The sequence below is a fragment of the Vipera ursinii genome (assembly GCF_947247035.1).
Source record: "Vipera ursinii genome assembly, chromosome: 2".
NCBI classification, from domain to species: domain Eukaryota; kingdom Metazoa; phylum Chordata; class Lepidosauria; order Squamata; family Viperidae; genus Vipera; species Vipera ursinii.
In genome coordinates, this window is record NC_139513.1 from 278,480,038 (window position 1) to 278,496,430 (window position 16,393).

A 16,393-nucleotide genomic window follows, 5' to 3' on the forward strand; every position below is an offset into this window, starting at 1 on the left:
TGACATCAGCACTGCACCCCACAGGATGGGATAGACCTGAGAAGCTTCCAAGCTGAGTCCATTAATTATTAGCTCAGCTCCTCTTCAGAAGAGAGGCTTCAAAGAGGGTTGTGCAGCCCTGCCTCTGGGCAGTAAAACTCATGGAGCCTGGGATTTTGTTTCTGAGATTTCTCCTTCCTGTAGCCAAACAGCCGCCATTTCTCTGTAACTTCAAGAGGTGATGTTGATGTTTTGTTGGTGCAGTGACTCAGCAAGGGGTTCCTTTGTTTCTCAAAAAAAAAAAAACAACCCCAGCAAGAGAAGAATCAAGGTGGGCCTGAGATGCTAGAAGGATGCTATTTTAATATCCAGGTCCTTGAGTTAAGGCCATAATGGAGCCTGCCCGTTAGGGTCAGAAGTCAGGACAAGCGTTAATATATACTGCCTCAGGTAACGACCAGCCATTCCTGTTCTCCCCGATGTATTTGTTAATCGAATGTGTGGGTTGTTGTGGAGCATGGGGTGGTCCTCAGGGTGGGGGAGATCCTGGGAGGCCTAGTGCAGGCCCAGGCCCACTTGCCTTGGACCTTCCAAGTTCTCCCCCACCCCCTGAAGTATCCCATGATCTGCTTGTGGTAGTGGAGCAATACAGGCTCCATTACAGCTGTAACTCTAAGACAGGGGTAGGCAACCTTGGCTCTTTTATGACTTGTGGACTTCAACTCCCAGAATTCCTGAGCCAGCAGGACTACCTGTATTCATAAAATCAATTAATAATATGGAATCAATTGCCGGTGGAACTCCGGATCGCCCCCCACCTTCGTTCGTTTCGCCGGGACCTAAAAACCTGGCTTTTTGAGTTAGCTGGCCTGGACTGAGGGGTTTTAAGGTTTTTAAATTCTAATTTTAAATTTTGGGACTATTGATTTAATTTTATTTTAATTTTTATATTGTATTGTTTTAATTTTGCCCTGTAAACCGCCCTGAGTCCTTCGGGAAAAGGGCGGTATATAAATTGAATTAAATAAATAAATAGATTCTAATGGAACAACTTCCCTTTCTCTTAGGAATAAATGCACAGCAATAACAGAGCCTGTCTTCTGTTGACGCAGTACTTGCTCGTAGACCCTGGGTCCAGTGCTAACTGACCCGGGCTGCTTCCCCCTATAGCAAAGCCTCACATGTCTTCACCATACCACTTTACCCTGGCTATTTCATGTCGACAGCTCTGTTCTTTCCATTTCTTTTCTTTTCTTTTTTGGGAAAAATATAATATTGGAAAGTTCTGTTTAAAAAACAAGTTAGACCAAATTTTACCTACCCACTGTGGCAGACTTACAGTTTTCCCATCAGCTTCATGACTGCATAAATCTGAATGTGGGTCTTGCTACAGGTTCTGCTCATTTTGCTGTGTGGACTCGCTCTACCCAGGAGACATGATGAAAAGAAATGGCTGAAATCTTGCTCGATGTTCATTATGTCTTGGGAAACGGGGCCTTTTGGGGTATAACAGCATTTTCATTTTAAATATATATATTAGATTAAGGAAGGGGACGCGGTGGCTCAGTGGGTTAGGACGCTGAGCTTGTCGATCAGAAGGTCGGCAGTTTGGCGGGTCGAATCCCAAGTGCCGCATAACGGAGTGAGCGCCTGTTACTTGTCCCAGCTTCTGCCAACCTAGCAGTTCGAAAGCACGTAAAAATGCAAGTAGAAAAATAGGGACCAGTACGGTGGGAAGGTAACAGCGTTCCGTGCGCCTTTGGTGTCTAGTGATGCTGGCCACATGACCACGGAGACGTCCTCGGACAAGTGCTGGCTCTTCAGCTTTGAAACGGAGATGAGCACCGGCCCCTAGAGTTGGAAACGACTAGCACGCATGTGCGGGGAAACCTTATTAGATTTACCTTATTAGATAAAGGAGTTCAACCTATGACTCATTCTTTATTAAACATTTACACACATAGAATGTACACATAAGAGTGTGTTTTATAGGTCATGCATTCTCAACTCTGGCAGGCAGTTGTTAAGACAATGAATAAATCTGACATGCTCTTCCTGTTGGGAACCAACTTTGTGAAATTAATTAAAGGACTCACCTTATTTTTGTGGTAGATGTAGCATCAGCAGATGTTCTAGCTTAGTAATGGTTCAATGTTTTGGGAATTTTGGCAGCCAGGCACAAACCTGATAGTGTATTGGGGCAAAACTGTGATAACAGAACTTGGTAGATGATCAAACTCATGAAATGATTTCTCTTTTCTTAGCTCTGTTGTCAGCACTGAGAAAATCCTTGGGACTATACATTCTATACTGACTTTTGAAATTGGTAAAAGCTTTGAACCAACTGAGAAACTGTGGTTATAATTCAAATAGATTCAGCATATTACATCATCCACTTACACACTTATCATAAAAGTAGCCAGTTGGAAACCACATGTAGTTTGTGATTTCAAATCAGGTTTGGATGCACAGGTCAAAATAACCATTTTGTGAGATAAATGAGAAAATGGGCTTATAATCCTCAATGGAAAATATTGTTAATTCTTCCAAATTTCTGCAACTATTCCTGATGGCTGAGGAAAGAAAGATGCCCCAAATTTCAATCAATTTTGGTATGAACTAGACATTTTTGGAAGTACTTAATGGCCTATCAATGATGATTCTTCCTCCTTTCTATTTAGTTATGTCTTGCATGCTACACATAATTACAACAGTATGCTCTGAAGATTTCCTGTCCTTGCAAGCAGCAATGAATTTATTTTATTACCGTACAAGAAACTGTGCAAAAGTGCAGGAACATCACTGCTTCTAATAACTAATTCCTGGTATACAGGACTATTTTGTGTTTTTAAGTTAATTCTTATTGAACTATAAAACTCCAATTGTGCTTATGGATAGTGCACAATTGGAGGAGACTGTGCAGTCATATAACAGCATGTCAACAACATGATGAGTTGTCTCACAACCATCAATACATTCATTCATTCATTCAGTCATTCATTTATTCTCAGCCCAAGTCAGCCCATTGTAGGATCAAGACCACTTCGGCTGCTTTCCAACTATTGTGACATGTTACAAATCACCAACTACACCTTTAATAAGTTACATTATTTGGACATTTCTTTGGTTATTTTCTGGTTCCTTTAAGGTGAACTATTATGAATGAGGATAGTTGTTATCTGCATGGCTCTAGTGTCATGAGGCCACCACTTCACTATATCATCTAGTCCCATCTTTGGTGTATCCATATATGTCTTGCCTTGCCTTGCCATTTTATATTAAGCATTCCAAGCTTCTTCGAGTAACTTAATAGTACTTTCTGATTTAACACCTCACCAAAAATTGCCACACAGAGGCTGAGAGCTGACTCACTTGAAAAGTCAATCATGCTGGGAGTGATCGGTAGAAAAAGGAGAAGGGGCTACCCTAGTAACTGCTGGCTGGACATTAAAAAGGATGAGACTGGGATGACCATGATGGATCTGAAGGAGGCAATGCAAGACAGAGGGGCATGAAGCGTGCTGATCCACAGAGTGGCTAAGAGTTGGACACAACTGAACGGCTGAGGAGGAGGATGCTGATTTAACAATTTCCTCTTTAAGGAGATTGGTACACTGCTTTTGAATTGTCTCCCAGTTTATTTTACTCTGGTTCAGAATTTATTCCATGATCAGAATTTCCAGGTTGATCTTTTGACTAAGTCAGATGCAATTATTTGATCTTCTGCAGCTCACAATTTTCCATTTTTACGTATGCACATGACTTTCATACAGATAAATTCTTGAAAGATAACTTCTTCAGAAATTTTCTTCAAAAAAACAGGATGCAACTGAAAAATAGTACCGTTTTTTTTCTGTTTAGTTACATAGTTCTTTATCAAATGTAGTTAGCAAGGGCAGTGGTTTGCTACTCCTCCATGATGAGTAACTTTGACTAAAGGTAAAGGTTCCCCCGCACATGCATGCTAGTCGTTTCCGACTCTAGGGGCCGGTGCTCATCTCCGTTTCAAAGCCGAAGAGCCAGCGCTTGTCCGAGGACGTCTCCGTGGTCATGTGGCCGGCATGACTAGCACGGAACGCTGTTACCTTCCCACCGTAGTGGTCCCTATTTTTCTACTTGCATTTTTACGTGCTTTCGAACTGCTAGGTGGGCAGAAGCTGGGACGAGTAACAGGCGCTCACTCTGCTACGCGGCACTCGGGATTCAACCCGCCAAACTGCCGACCTTCCGATCGACAAGTTCAGCGTCCTAACCCACATAAAGTTAACTCATAGATTAACATTCCACTGCTCCTGCACTTTAGGACAGCTACTAACTTCAGTCATATTCTCTCTTTAGACTATGATGTTTGTGCAGATGCTCCTTGTGAACAGCAGTGCACCGACAACTTTGGTCGAGTCTTATGTACGTGCTACCCTGGTTATCGGTATGATCGTGAGAGACACAGAAACCGAGAAAAACCCTATTGCTTAGGTGGGTGCAAAGAACTGCAGTTAAAATACAAACAGCACTTAGTTTTGTAATAATGTAGATGCTGTTCTCATGCATTTCCATACAGGTGAGTGTGAACTTAGCTGTCTTAACTTTATACCTTTCTGAATAGGGAAATTCAGAAGTTCTGTCAAAAGATAGAATAAATTCTGTCAAACGATAGTGTGAGGCAACTACTGCAGATATGTCTGGGAAGTCTTACTGAAGTCCCTGTGTTGTAGGACAGTGTGCTGTGGGTTGTGTTCTGCATTCTGTAAATGAGTCTATTACCTCTGGTGCATAAAGTAGGTTTATCACATCATAGCATCAAAATAAAATCCAGCTGTCAGTCTAGCTCAGTTCTCTATGTGGAATTGGAGAGATGCCACCTCTCCCCTTTCTATTAGATGCCGTTTTGTCCTTTGGCCTTTCAGTAAGAACATCCTGAGCTCTCTCTATTCTTGAGATCTTGTTTATCAGATGAAAACTCAGCACAATTTCTCCTTGCCTATTTGTTTTCAGTTGAAAATAAAAGGCTTGTGTCGGGAACATGATTACTTTTGGAATTTCCTGTTCTTTTTCAAATGTTCTGGCATTTTGGATTGCGGTTTCACAAATATACATGCAAAATTGGGCATGTATTGCTATCTACCCACTGAGGTTGCAATACTGTGCATTCGAAAGCACCTCTTTTCTATCATTTTCAAAAAATGAACATTCCTATTATATATTACAGTTTTCTCCAACTTGATAACCTTCAGATGTATTCAATGACAATATGCTTGCCCAGGTCAAGAAACAGACACCGCAGGAATTCCAGAAATGTTATTTTATTGTTGAAGAATAGAGTAATAGAATCTTAAAAGCATACCTAAGTTTCTCTCTGTCCCATCTTATATTAAATAAAATCAAGTTGAGGTTATTTGGAATTTCTTTATCATGCTTCTTTCAATGTCTTAATTGTGGATTGCTTTTCCAAGTCCCTCCTAAATCACTTCCTCCTTCCTTCCTCCCTTCCAAACTGCCTTCCCCAAAATCAGTTATAAATTCTTTCGTAAGGATACCTGATTAGATAAACCCATAGTGGAAAACAACCCAGGACTTTCCTATTTAGAACATATGTTCTGAGCTATATGGACTCCCTCCAAATCCAGTACAATGAACACAAAGTTATACATACAGTAGGTTATATTTATTTTTGATCATTTCATTTCCTCAATGCTTACATATGTTTCCTTTCAGATGTTGATGAGTGTGCCACAAGCAGTGAGACTCTCTGCCCTCACATCTGTGTAAATACTCTTGGTAGCTATCGGTGTGAATGTCACGAAGGATACATACGTGAAGATGATGGGAAAGTATGCACCAAAGGAGATAAAGGTATTGTATCAAGTCATCTAAATTATACTAGACCAGTTCTTTCTGGACATAAAAGTTGTTCAGGTAAATTTCATGTAAGCTTCAGGCCAGATGACCATGCTTCAAATAATATTTTATTAAGATCATCATTAATATTCTTTACCAACATGACCCATGCAAAGGATGTTGGGAGAAGTAGTTCAACAAGTGTTAGAAAGCTACAATTCTGTACCCCTGCTCTTGAGGGATTAACTATAAAGTAACAGTTCTTGCCTTCCACAGCTTGATTCTCTCCAGATGTGTTGGACTTAAGTTCTGTTAATCAGTGGTCATCATGAGTCATCCCTATCTACCATGGATTATAGGAACAGAAGATAATACATCTGGAGGACATCCAGTTAGAAAAGTGTAGACAAACACCTCCTGGAAACAAAGAGAGACGAAAAAACACACCCTTTAATTCTAGTCCCATCTAGTATTTATGCATGTCAAGTATTGTAGCCCTTTCAACACTTTACTTAGCAAGTTGCATGATCAAAGAGAAATAGATTCTAGCTGACATTTTGGAGATGAATATTTAACTGTCCAAAGTCTTATACTGAAATTTTCCAGTTCTGAAAATTGCAGATTATTTTCATTGCAAAGCTACAATGTCTCTTTGCTATTTCTTCTGCAAACCTTGCACTAAAATAGAGAAAATAATGCACAACTTTAAAATCATAAATCGTGCAAATTTGCAGATAATATTGGCCCATATAAGTAGGGAGCCCTTGTCATTCAGCATTCTTCATTCTTGCTGGTTGCAATTTAGACGTTATAACTAGGCTAACTAGGACTTTTACATGCAAAGCCATTGAACTATTGTCCCTCTAATTTGTTTATTTTTTCAACTTTACTCTGATTCTGCTAGTCATAATAAAGAGCAAGTACTACAATGAATAAATGTTCTGCTTAGATCCTCTGATAAGGATTCATTGATCGTTGGATAGATCCCTACCCCACCCCTCCCAGGTGGGTGAGCAATCGAGGTGGCCAACAAAACAATATAAAAAACTTAAAAACACAGATGAAAAAATAACAGTAAGAGGCATTAAATATTAAAGACCTAGGAAAAGTGGTATGTTTTTGCATATTTATGCCCTAGTGGACAATCACTTAAATATGAGCCAGCAGTGTGCTGCAGCTGCCAAAAAAGCCAACACAGTGCTAGGCTGCAATACCAGGGAAAGAATCAAAGTGTTAATATCACTTTACAATGCCTTGGTAAGGCCACACTTGGAATACTGCATCCAGTTTTGGTCACCACAATGTAAAAAAGATGTTCAGACTCTAGAAAGAGTGCAGAGAAGAGCAACAAAGATGATTGGGGGACTGGATGCTAAAACATATAAGGAACGGTTGCTGGAATAGAGTATGTCTAGTTTAATGAAGAGAAGGATGAGGGGTGACATGATAGCATTCCAGTATGTCGGGGCTGCCACAAAGAAGAGGGAGTCAAGCTATTCTCCAAAGCACCTGAAGGCAGGACAAGAAACAATGGATGGAAACTAACCAAAGAGAGAAGCAACGTAGAACTAAGGAGAAACTTCCTGACAGTTAGAACAATTAACCAGTAGAGGAACCTGCCTCCAAAAGCTGTGAATGCTCCAACACTGGAATTTTTTAAGAAGAGACTGGACAGCCATTTGTCTGAAATGGTATAGGGTTTCCTGCCTGTGCAGGGGGTTGGACTAGATGACCTCCAAGGTCCCTTCCAACAACAACAACAACAACAACAACAATAATAATAATAATAATAATAATAATAACAATAATAATAACAATAACAATAATAATGATGCAGCAAAATCGCACAAACTGATTACAAAGCTAGACATGACCGAGTTGCTAAACTAATCCACTGGGCATTGTGTAAAAAATATGACTTGCCTGTCTTTGAAAAGTCGTGGGAACTTAGGGTGGAAAAAGTTGTCGAGAATGAGAAGGTGAAGATCTTGTGGGACTTCCAAATACAGACAGATCGCCATTTGGAACACAACACACCAGATATCACCAAAGCATAGAACCAAAGCATACAGTTGATTGATATCACTGTACCAGGAGATGCCAGAGTCGAAGAAAAAGAACTGGAAAAAATTATGAAATACCGCGACCTGGCCATCGAAACTGCATGATTATGGATGAAACGTGTAACAGTGATACCCCTTGTCATCGGGGCACTGGGAACAATGTCCAAAAACTTTGCAAAATACATCAAGAAATTGCAGCTTCCTACAATAACTCCAGCAAAGCTACAAAAAACTGCGCTACTCGGAACATCTTACATTTTAAGGAGATACCTGGTTGATACCTAGGATGCTGGCAGCAACCCGTGTCAACCATTAGTGCCAGTCAATTTGAGTGTTCAGTTGACAGTTTCATGTTTAATAATAATAATAATAATTTATTCACCATATATGTGTTACAGCCTATATCACAAGAGATATTTGAGGTTGTGAGCAATGCAGGTTAAGGCCTTTTACCATGTACCTGAAAGACAGCATGACTGGGAAATTCTGAGAGTTGAAGGCCCACTCATCTTAAAGTTGCCAAGCTAAAATCCAACTTTCTTTTTGTGGGTTAGGACGCTGAGCTTGTCGATCAGAAGGTCGGCAGTTGGGCGGGTCGAATCCCAAGTGCCGCGTAACAGAGTGAGCGCCTGTTACTCGTCCCAGCTTCTGCCAACCTAGCAGTTCGAAAGCACGTGAAAATGCAAGTAGAAAAATAGGGACCACTACGGTGGGAAGGTAACAGCATTCCGTGCGCTTTTGGCGTCTAGTCATGCCGGCCACATGACCACGGAGAAGTCCTCGGACAAGCGCTGGCTCTTCGGCTTTGAAACGGAGATGAGCACCGGCCCCTAGAGTCGGAAATGACTAGCACGCATGTACGGGGGAACCTTTACCTTTAATAACATTAAAACCACCTTCAATTTTAAACAAACAACACCAGTCTCTAAAATATCTTAAAATACTAATAATTAACACAGTAAAAAAAGCAGTATTTACAAAGTATTCTTAGTTTCATGAGACATAGTAAAATAAAGAGAATATTTGTAGTTCAGGGTTGGACTGTGGGACCCCATTCAGTAAATTATCAAACGTACATAAACTTACATTTAAAAAGCTACAATATTTTCTCAAGTCAAGTCCAGTCTAATCTTCAAATGCCAATTCAAAGGAAGATCAAGTAGTTTAAGGAGAAGCATGATAGCTAAATTCCATTACCAATGAAACAAAAAGAAGCACACATTCTTAAAAAAAAGTTATAGGGAGACAATTCAGGTTCAAAGTTGTGAACAGCTGAGCAAGTCATTATAACCGACAAAGAGGGGCGTTGATCTGTTTGAGGCTCTGCTTCAAAACTGAAGCATCTCGGGCATTTTTGTTCTCACCTCACCTTGAAGGAGAGACTTTGAGTACAGCCTGATGGAATTCCTGTAGTTTTCAGCACAGTGCATCTTTTCATCCTTAATGGAATTTATTGGGTAGAAAGAAAAAAGTTGAAGGAAGTGGACAAGGAACATCATCTGGATCTTCCATGAACTGAGGCAGTTTGGTAATAAAAGCTTCATGCAGAAGCACATCGGGGTTAGAAACCAGGAATAAGCTGAGGCAGCACACATGGAATAAACTGGATAAAACAAATTATTAATCGTTTATAGCTGGAATTTCAGACCAGCACATGGTTAGTATAAAAATATAGTTCCCTCCAGTTGATAATTATTGTTTGGAACACTCTACTTTGAGTACCACCTAGTGGTAGATCTAAGTATCTACTTTTTAGAAGACTAAACAATTTACATTATTGATAGCCTATTTAAGAACTTCTACAGTACTGCAATCTTACTCCATTCAGGCAGAACTTACAATAAATTCATGTTTATAGAATTAAGGCTGTTTGCCTCTCTTGGGGTTCAGAAATATTTTCAGTTTTTGCAGAACAAGAAACGTGGCAACATCTTTGTGACATGAGGGTTCTTCTTCCATATTACCCAGACAATAACGCACAGCTAATCATCAAATGAAGGCACAGTGTAGCTAATACAAGACAGATGACAAATTTAATCACTTCCCATGAGCAAGAATGCATTACAAACTACTTTCTGGCAGCAACTGCCAAAATAAATGAGACAAGATTTAGGCTTCAAGGCTTAGGACTTGTAATTTATTGCCCTTCACCAAACAGGATACACTTAGTAGCCCCAGCTGCCTGGTTCATTAGCTTCCTAACTAGAATGGAGCTACAGGTTGACATTAAAGGATGCAACTTCTTATGAAATCACACAGATTGTCAGGGGCACCCTTGGGAAGGATAGATGATGAAGTACCTGTGATGACATCATTATGCAATTATTTATTTAATTTAATCGGAGGTTGGGATGCAAATATGTAGTGGTGGTATTTTCATACTTAGTCACTATGGACATGTCTTTTGGTGTCATCACATTTTGCTGTAGACAGCACTGCAGAAAGTATTTGCCCATTAAGTCATATTTTAGTCTGACTTACTATATTTACTATGTCATCCAAACCAAGCCACAGATAAGATTGTGGATAAAACAACACAACTAACAACCTGTGATTCTTCTTTGCTATTAAGTTTTCCTAACTCAACACAAAGATGTCATACAAACTCAACTAATGGTTAACATATAGCGAAACATCCAATATTCCTTGAAGAAAAAAATATAGCATGCTAAAGAGGAGTCATTATTTGCCCAGTAAGATCTGTTCTAGCCTAGTCCAGTCTAGTGTAGTCTAGTCACTGAGCAGAAACTTTGCTAATCTATGTCAGTTTTTTATATTGTTAGAATAATAATTGTAGTTATCACATTAGAGATGGCTTATCTTAAAAGTTAGAAAGCTACTATATAATTCAATTTGCTTCTTTTTCACTTCTCTATAAAGTGTGCTGTAGAATTAAGCATCCCTAGGATCTCAGTGTTCAGTTTTACTGAGATTCTGCAACTCACTATTACGCTTAGAAGTTTAGAAACATGTTGGCTATGCTGGTCAATAGCCTATCTCTCTAGGAAACCATTTTGGAGAGAACAACGAATATCTGTAATCCTACAATCCTGTTGTTTCAACTGGCACCATCTAAATGTGCTGGGCTTATAGCAATAGCACTTAAACTCCATAGTGCTTTACAGCACTCTCCGAGTGTTTTAAAGTGTCCCCCAACAATCTGGGTCCTCATTTTATTGACCTCAAAAGGATGGAAAGTTGAGTCAACCTTGAGCCAAGGAGGATCAAACTGCTGGCAGTGAGCAGTGAATTACCCTGCAGTACTGCATTCTAACCACTGTGCCACCACGGTATAACTTCCAGATTCCCAGGTACTTACACTTAGTTGAGATTAAGATGCCTTTAACTCAAGGCTATTGGGGAGATCAGCTGACTTGAAATTGCGGGATAGATTGTTCAGTCAATTTCAAGTCAGCTGATCTCCCCAATAGCCTTGAGCTAAAGGCATCTTAATCTCAACTAAGTGTAAGTACCTGGGAATCTGGAAGTTATACCGTGGTGGCACAGTGGTTAGAATGCAGTCTTCCTATATATTTTCCATTACTGCATTCACAAAGTATTATTTTAAATGTCTTGATCATGGAGCCAGAACTCAACATCTGTAAAACGTCAGCTTTTATCTTTATTAAAAATCAAATTTCTAATCCCTTCAAATTAAGGAAACTGACTTTAAAGCATATAAGCAATTCTGAGCTGGAAAAGGTAAGAAGTGAAGCAAGAGTTCAAACCATTAGAGAGATAAGGTTTCCTTTAGCCCCATTCCATGTCGTGATTTTTTTAAAAACAAAATATGTAAATGACATGTTCATTTATGGGTTTATATTCACTTTTCTGCAACTGGATGCAAAATACACAATGTTGTGAATAGTTAATAGTTCACATGTGACAGATTCCCTTAGCAATTAATCTGTATTTCTTTTTAATAGTTAATGCACCATAGATTTTTACTTTACATTGTTATATAGTTGTAGCAGAATGCATCCACACAGATATGAACAGTAATTAGCACAGTTGCTGAAGATGCATAAGTTCTGGGGGGATGGGGCAGGACAAAAAGTTGATCTTTTGGGACAAAAACTTATATCTTTATCTGGTTTGGTAACAGATTGCCATGTAAGAATTATTAAGAAACGCCGATGGATGTATCAAATTCAGAAATTTTTGGTGGGGAAATTAAGCTTTTTTATATCAGTCTATAGGAAAACCATGAAGCCTTGATATTTTTACCATTTTTCATACTATCAATAATATGAATTTCTTCATGCTGGGAAGACTCAGGAAATAGCTTATTTTGTTTGACTCGCCAAATAAAAAGCTTTAATTCATTTTCCATTAAATCCTTTTTCTTTTTTGTAAAGCTTTTGAAATCTTAAATACAACTTTCTGGGAAATGCACAGTTGTGCCAAATCACTTAAACAATAACACTGTAAATAGCTAACACTATTGGTGAAGATGCATAAGTTATGAGGGTAGGGGTCAGAACAAAAACCTGCTCTTTTAGGACAGAAAGTGCTGACCCTAATTTTTTTCCCCAATTAGAAAGGACTTAATACATAACTGGGAATGTCAGATCGATTGTGGAATTCCCTTTTTACTCTCCACCGTTGCCCTGTTATCTTTACTCTGGGAGCCGCATTTGCACAGCTAATATCATTAGTGACAATAAGGTTTGCATTTGTGCAAACTTCAGGCAATTCTCCTTGCACAGGTCACTGTGTCACAATTTATGGTGTCTGAAATTTGCCCTTAATGGGAGCTGATAAATCACTATGGGTCTTTTACATTTCCCCTACAGTAAAGACTTAGATAAAAGTGGAGAGATACACCCTTCCTCCCTCCCTCCCCTTAAGATATAAAAGGAGTTTTCTAAAAGACGTTAAGAGCTGCTAACTGGAAACAGATGCTGCTTAAGACTTTTTGCAGCTCTCCAGGCATCTGTGAAGATTCATGGGAAAAGCCGTTAATACAGAGGGCACCTCTTCTTCTCACGGAATGATCAAGAAGGGACATTTAGAAAGTTCCTCTGCGCACAGCAGTCTTTGGCAATTCTCTGCCCTCTTCCTATTTTCATTCCGAAAAGAACAAGGCAGTTGTACTGATATAAGGTAAAGGTTCCCCCACACATGCGTGCTAGTTGTTTCCGACTCTAGGGGCCGGTGCTCATCTCTGTTTCAAAGCCGAAGAGCCAGCGCTTGTCCGAGGACGTCTCCGTGATCATGTGGCCAGCATGACTAGACGCCAAAGGCGCACGGAACGCTGTTACCTTCCCACCGTAGTGGTCCCTATTTTTCTACTTGCATTTTTACGTGCTTTCGAACTGCTAGGTTGGCAGAAGCTGGGACGAGTAACAGGCGCTCACTCTGCTACGCGGCACCCAGGATTCGACCCGCCAAACTGCCGACCTTCTGATCGACAAGCTCAGCATCCTAACCCACTGAGCCACCGCGTCCCTGATATACTGGTATACTGATATACTGGGCCTTATTCTCCTTCCCTCCCATTTTTTTTAAAGCAGGCTTTTCTGAGAAGGTGGACAATGTGGTGAAGCCAGGAGCTTGTTGTGCCTCCTGCAGAGAATTCCACCAGATCAAACAGACGGTACTGCAACTGAAACAAAAGGTACGTTTAAGAAATGCGTCCCATTTTGCCCCAAATATTGAAGTCATAGGTATTGGGAAAAAGGAGAGAAATTGGCAGGTGAATTCAATTGCTTGAATAGATTGTGGGATTCAATATGTGTTTTCTTGAAGACACATCATCCGTTGCCATTTCACACAGTGTTTTACTAAAACGGGGCGGTGGGGTTCTCCAAACTTGGCAACTTTAAAACTTACGGACTTCAACTTCCAGAATTCTCCAGTCAGCAAATTTAAAGAAAAATTCTGGTCGTTGAAAGTCCACAAATCTTAAAGTTGACAAGTTTGGAGAACCCTGTTCTAAAAGGTAGATGGCCTACGCCAGGGGTAGGCAACCTCGGCTCTTTTATGACTCATGGGCTTCAACTCCGGAGGACCTCTTTTGAGAGATGTTTTTGCCACCCTTCCTCTTTCAGATCCAAATTTTATTTATCAGACTATCTATTTATTTATTTATTTATTTATTTAATTAATTAATTAATTAATTAATTAATTAAATTTTTATACCGCCCTTTTACCAAAGGACTCAGGGCGGTTTACAGGGCAGCATAAAATACAATATAAAAATAGTATAAAATTAAAATAGATTAAATTAATTAAGCCCAACAATTAAAACAATATTAAAAGCTAAAACCCCTTCAGTCCAGGCCTGATAGATCAAAAAACCAGGTTTTCAGGTCCCGGCGAAATGAACGCAGATCGGGGGCGGTCCGAAGTTCTACCGGTAAATCATTCCAAAGGGCAGGCGTGCCCACAGAGAATGCCCTCCCCGTGGGGATCACCCACCGGCACTCCTTAACCGCCGGCACCCTGAGAAGGCCCTCCCTGTGGGAGTGCACAGGACGATGGGAAGTTGATGCCGGCAGCAGGTGTTCCCTCAGATAATCTGGACCCAAGCCATTTAGAGCTTTATACGTCATTACCAGCACCTTGAATCTCACCCGGAGGGCAACCGGAAGCCAGTGCAGCTCACGGAGAAAAGGTGTTACACGGGAGTATCGGGAAACTCCCATAACAACTCGCGCAGCTGGACTGTGGCTCTTCCTCCTGTTTCCCAAGGTTATTCCCACATAACACTACAAGCAAAAACTGATTGAGATGGAAAGCAAATTGCAGATAGTGAACTCACAAAGAATGTCTGAGAGCTATACCCCTTCTTTTCACTTTTCCCCACATTCCTAAGATGCTTGTTGTGGAGCATTCTGGGGAAAATATGACAGGCCTGACAGATCTCACAAAATGTGTGAAAGCAGCATTTCAGTGTTGCCTCTAGCTAGGACATTATTGAGTGGGACAGAAAATTGCAGCTATCAATCCCTTGGGTGGTAAAATGAAACAATGGCTCACTTAGTTGAAAGGATTTTTCTGGTGGTTTATAATAATATCTTGAAGATTATTATAAATTCCAGTCATCGAAGGCAGCAATGACAGACAGTTATAAACTGGACCATTTTTTACCAAACCCATGATTGGACATGCCTTCCAAATTGCAATCTGAGTTTTTAGTATGTGATGGCAAAATTCAAACATCTTGAAGAATATCATGCATGGATTGATCCTAAATTATCCTCTGGAATTCTCTGCATTGGTTAGGATTTGGGGCAGTCATGCCAGAAAAGCTTTCCTGGACCTAGACATTTTTCAGAAATTTCTGGTTTAATCTTCTACTCTATCCCCTTGACAGAATTGCAAAACTAGTCAGAATGCTTTTGCCAAAGGAAATAAATCACAGACAGTCTAGGCATACAAACAATCCCATGTGTGCAAATATTCTGTATGCTTATGTGCTTACTCAGATACAAGCAAGTATGCATTTAATTAGAAGAAAGTCCTACACCGGACCTAGCCAGTCCATCTCTAAGCCAAGTCGGCAATTATTTCTGCATGGAACCTCTTCAAAATTACAACATAACATGTAGGCTTCAGCAAGGGTTAAAATTCATCTCCGTGACTGTTGCCCCTCTCAATAGGGTTCTGTACAACTATTTACATTCTTGTGGGGAAAGATTTGTGCATGAAGTAAAGCTGAGGTCATTCTCAACTTGCGATTCCAAGACTGAATCAAGACAGTGGAATGAAATAGAAATGAGTTCAGTGTGTGTTAGTATCTGGTGAGGACAATAAGAAGGCTACACACCAAAAGCAGACAAGTGTTGAAATCCAGAAGAGGTCCATGGTTCTTCTAGAAGACAGTGGCAAGTGAGCATACTGGCACATGATCTATGGCAACCCACAAAATCAGGTTGCAAGCCGGCCGTTGTCTTTTATATGTTTAATGCTTTCTTAAATACGCAATTATAATAACCCATCTACCTATCTGAGAAAGAAAAGGTTTTCTCAGTGTATGGAGCATGACTTTAGCAATGAAAAGCCTTCTCTGGCTTATCAATGGTCTTGAATGGAGGTATCTCCATGTACAATCATGAGTCCTTCATAAAGCTGTTCAGGCCAATGCAAGCAGGCCCTCAGCTTCAAATCTCAGCAGCTCCAGCCCATATGACCAATGTTAAAGAACTGTGGATGTGGTATTTCAGAACATTTGCAGACTTTTAGTCCCTGATGAGAGACTTGGGTAGTACCACAGCTGTAGATCGTAACAAACTGTTTATATACACAGTGTGGGTACAAGGCAATAGCAATAGCACTTAGACTTATATACCACTTCACAGTGCTTTACAGCCCTCTCTAAGCAGTTTATAGAGTCAGAATATTGCCCCCAACAAACTGGGTCCTCATTTTATCAACCTTGGAAGATTGGTCAACCTTGAACCAATGAGAACCAAACTGCTGGCAGTTGGCAGAATAAGCCTGTAATACTGCATCTAACCACTGAGCCACCACGGTTCAGCACCTGAACTGGATTTTGCCCTTCATTCCAA

The 16,393-nt window shown here is 40.2% G+C and overlaps 1 protein-coding gene across 2 annotated transcripts in view; it reads left to right on the forward strand.

Moving 5' to 3' along the window:
- Positions 1-16,393, forward strand: part of CCBE1 (collagen and calcium binding EGF domains 1) — a 158,620-nt gene that overhangs the window by 127,942 nt on the left and 14,285 nt on the right. The window contains exons 4-6 of one of the 2 annotated variants that reach the window (XM_083354806.1): positions 4,318-4,452; positions 5,692-5,829; positions 13,391-13,497. In XM_083354806.1, coding sequence (XP_083210932.1) covers positions 4,318-4,452; positions 5,692-5,829; positions 13,391-13,497 — 380 coding nt within the window. The remainder of the gene's footprint in view (positions 1-4,317; positions 4,453-5,691; positions 5,830-13,390; positions 13,498-16,393) is intronic. The other variant, XM_083354807.1, reaches the window with a different exon arrangement.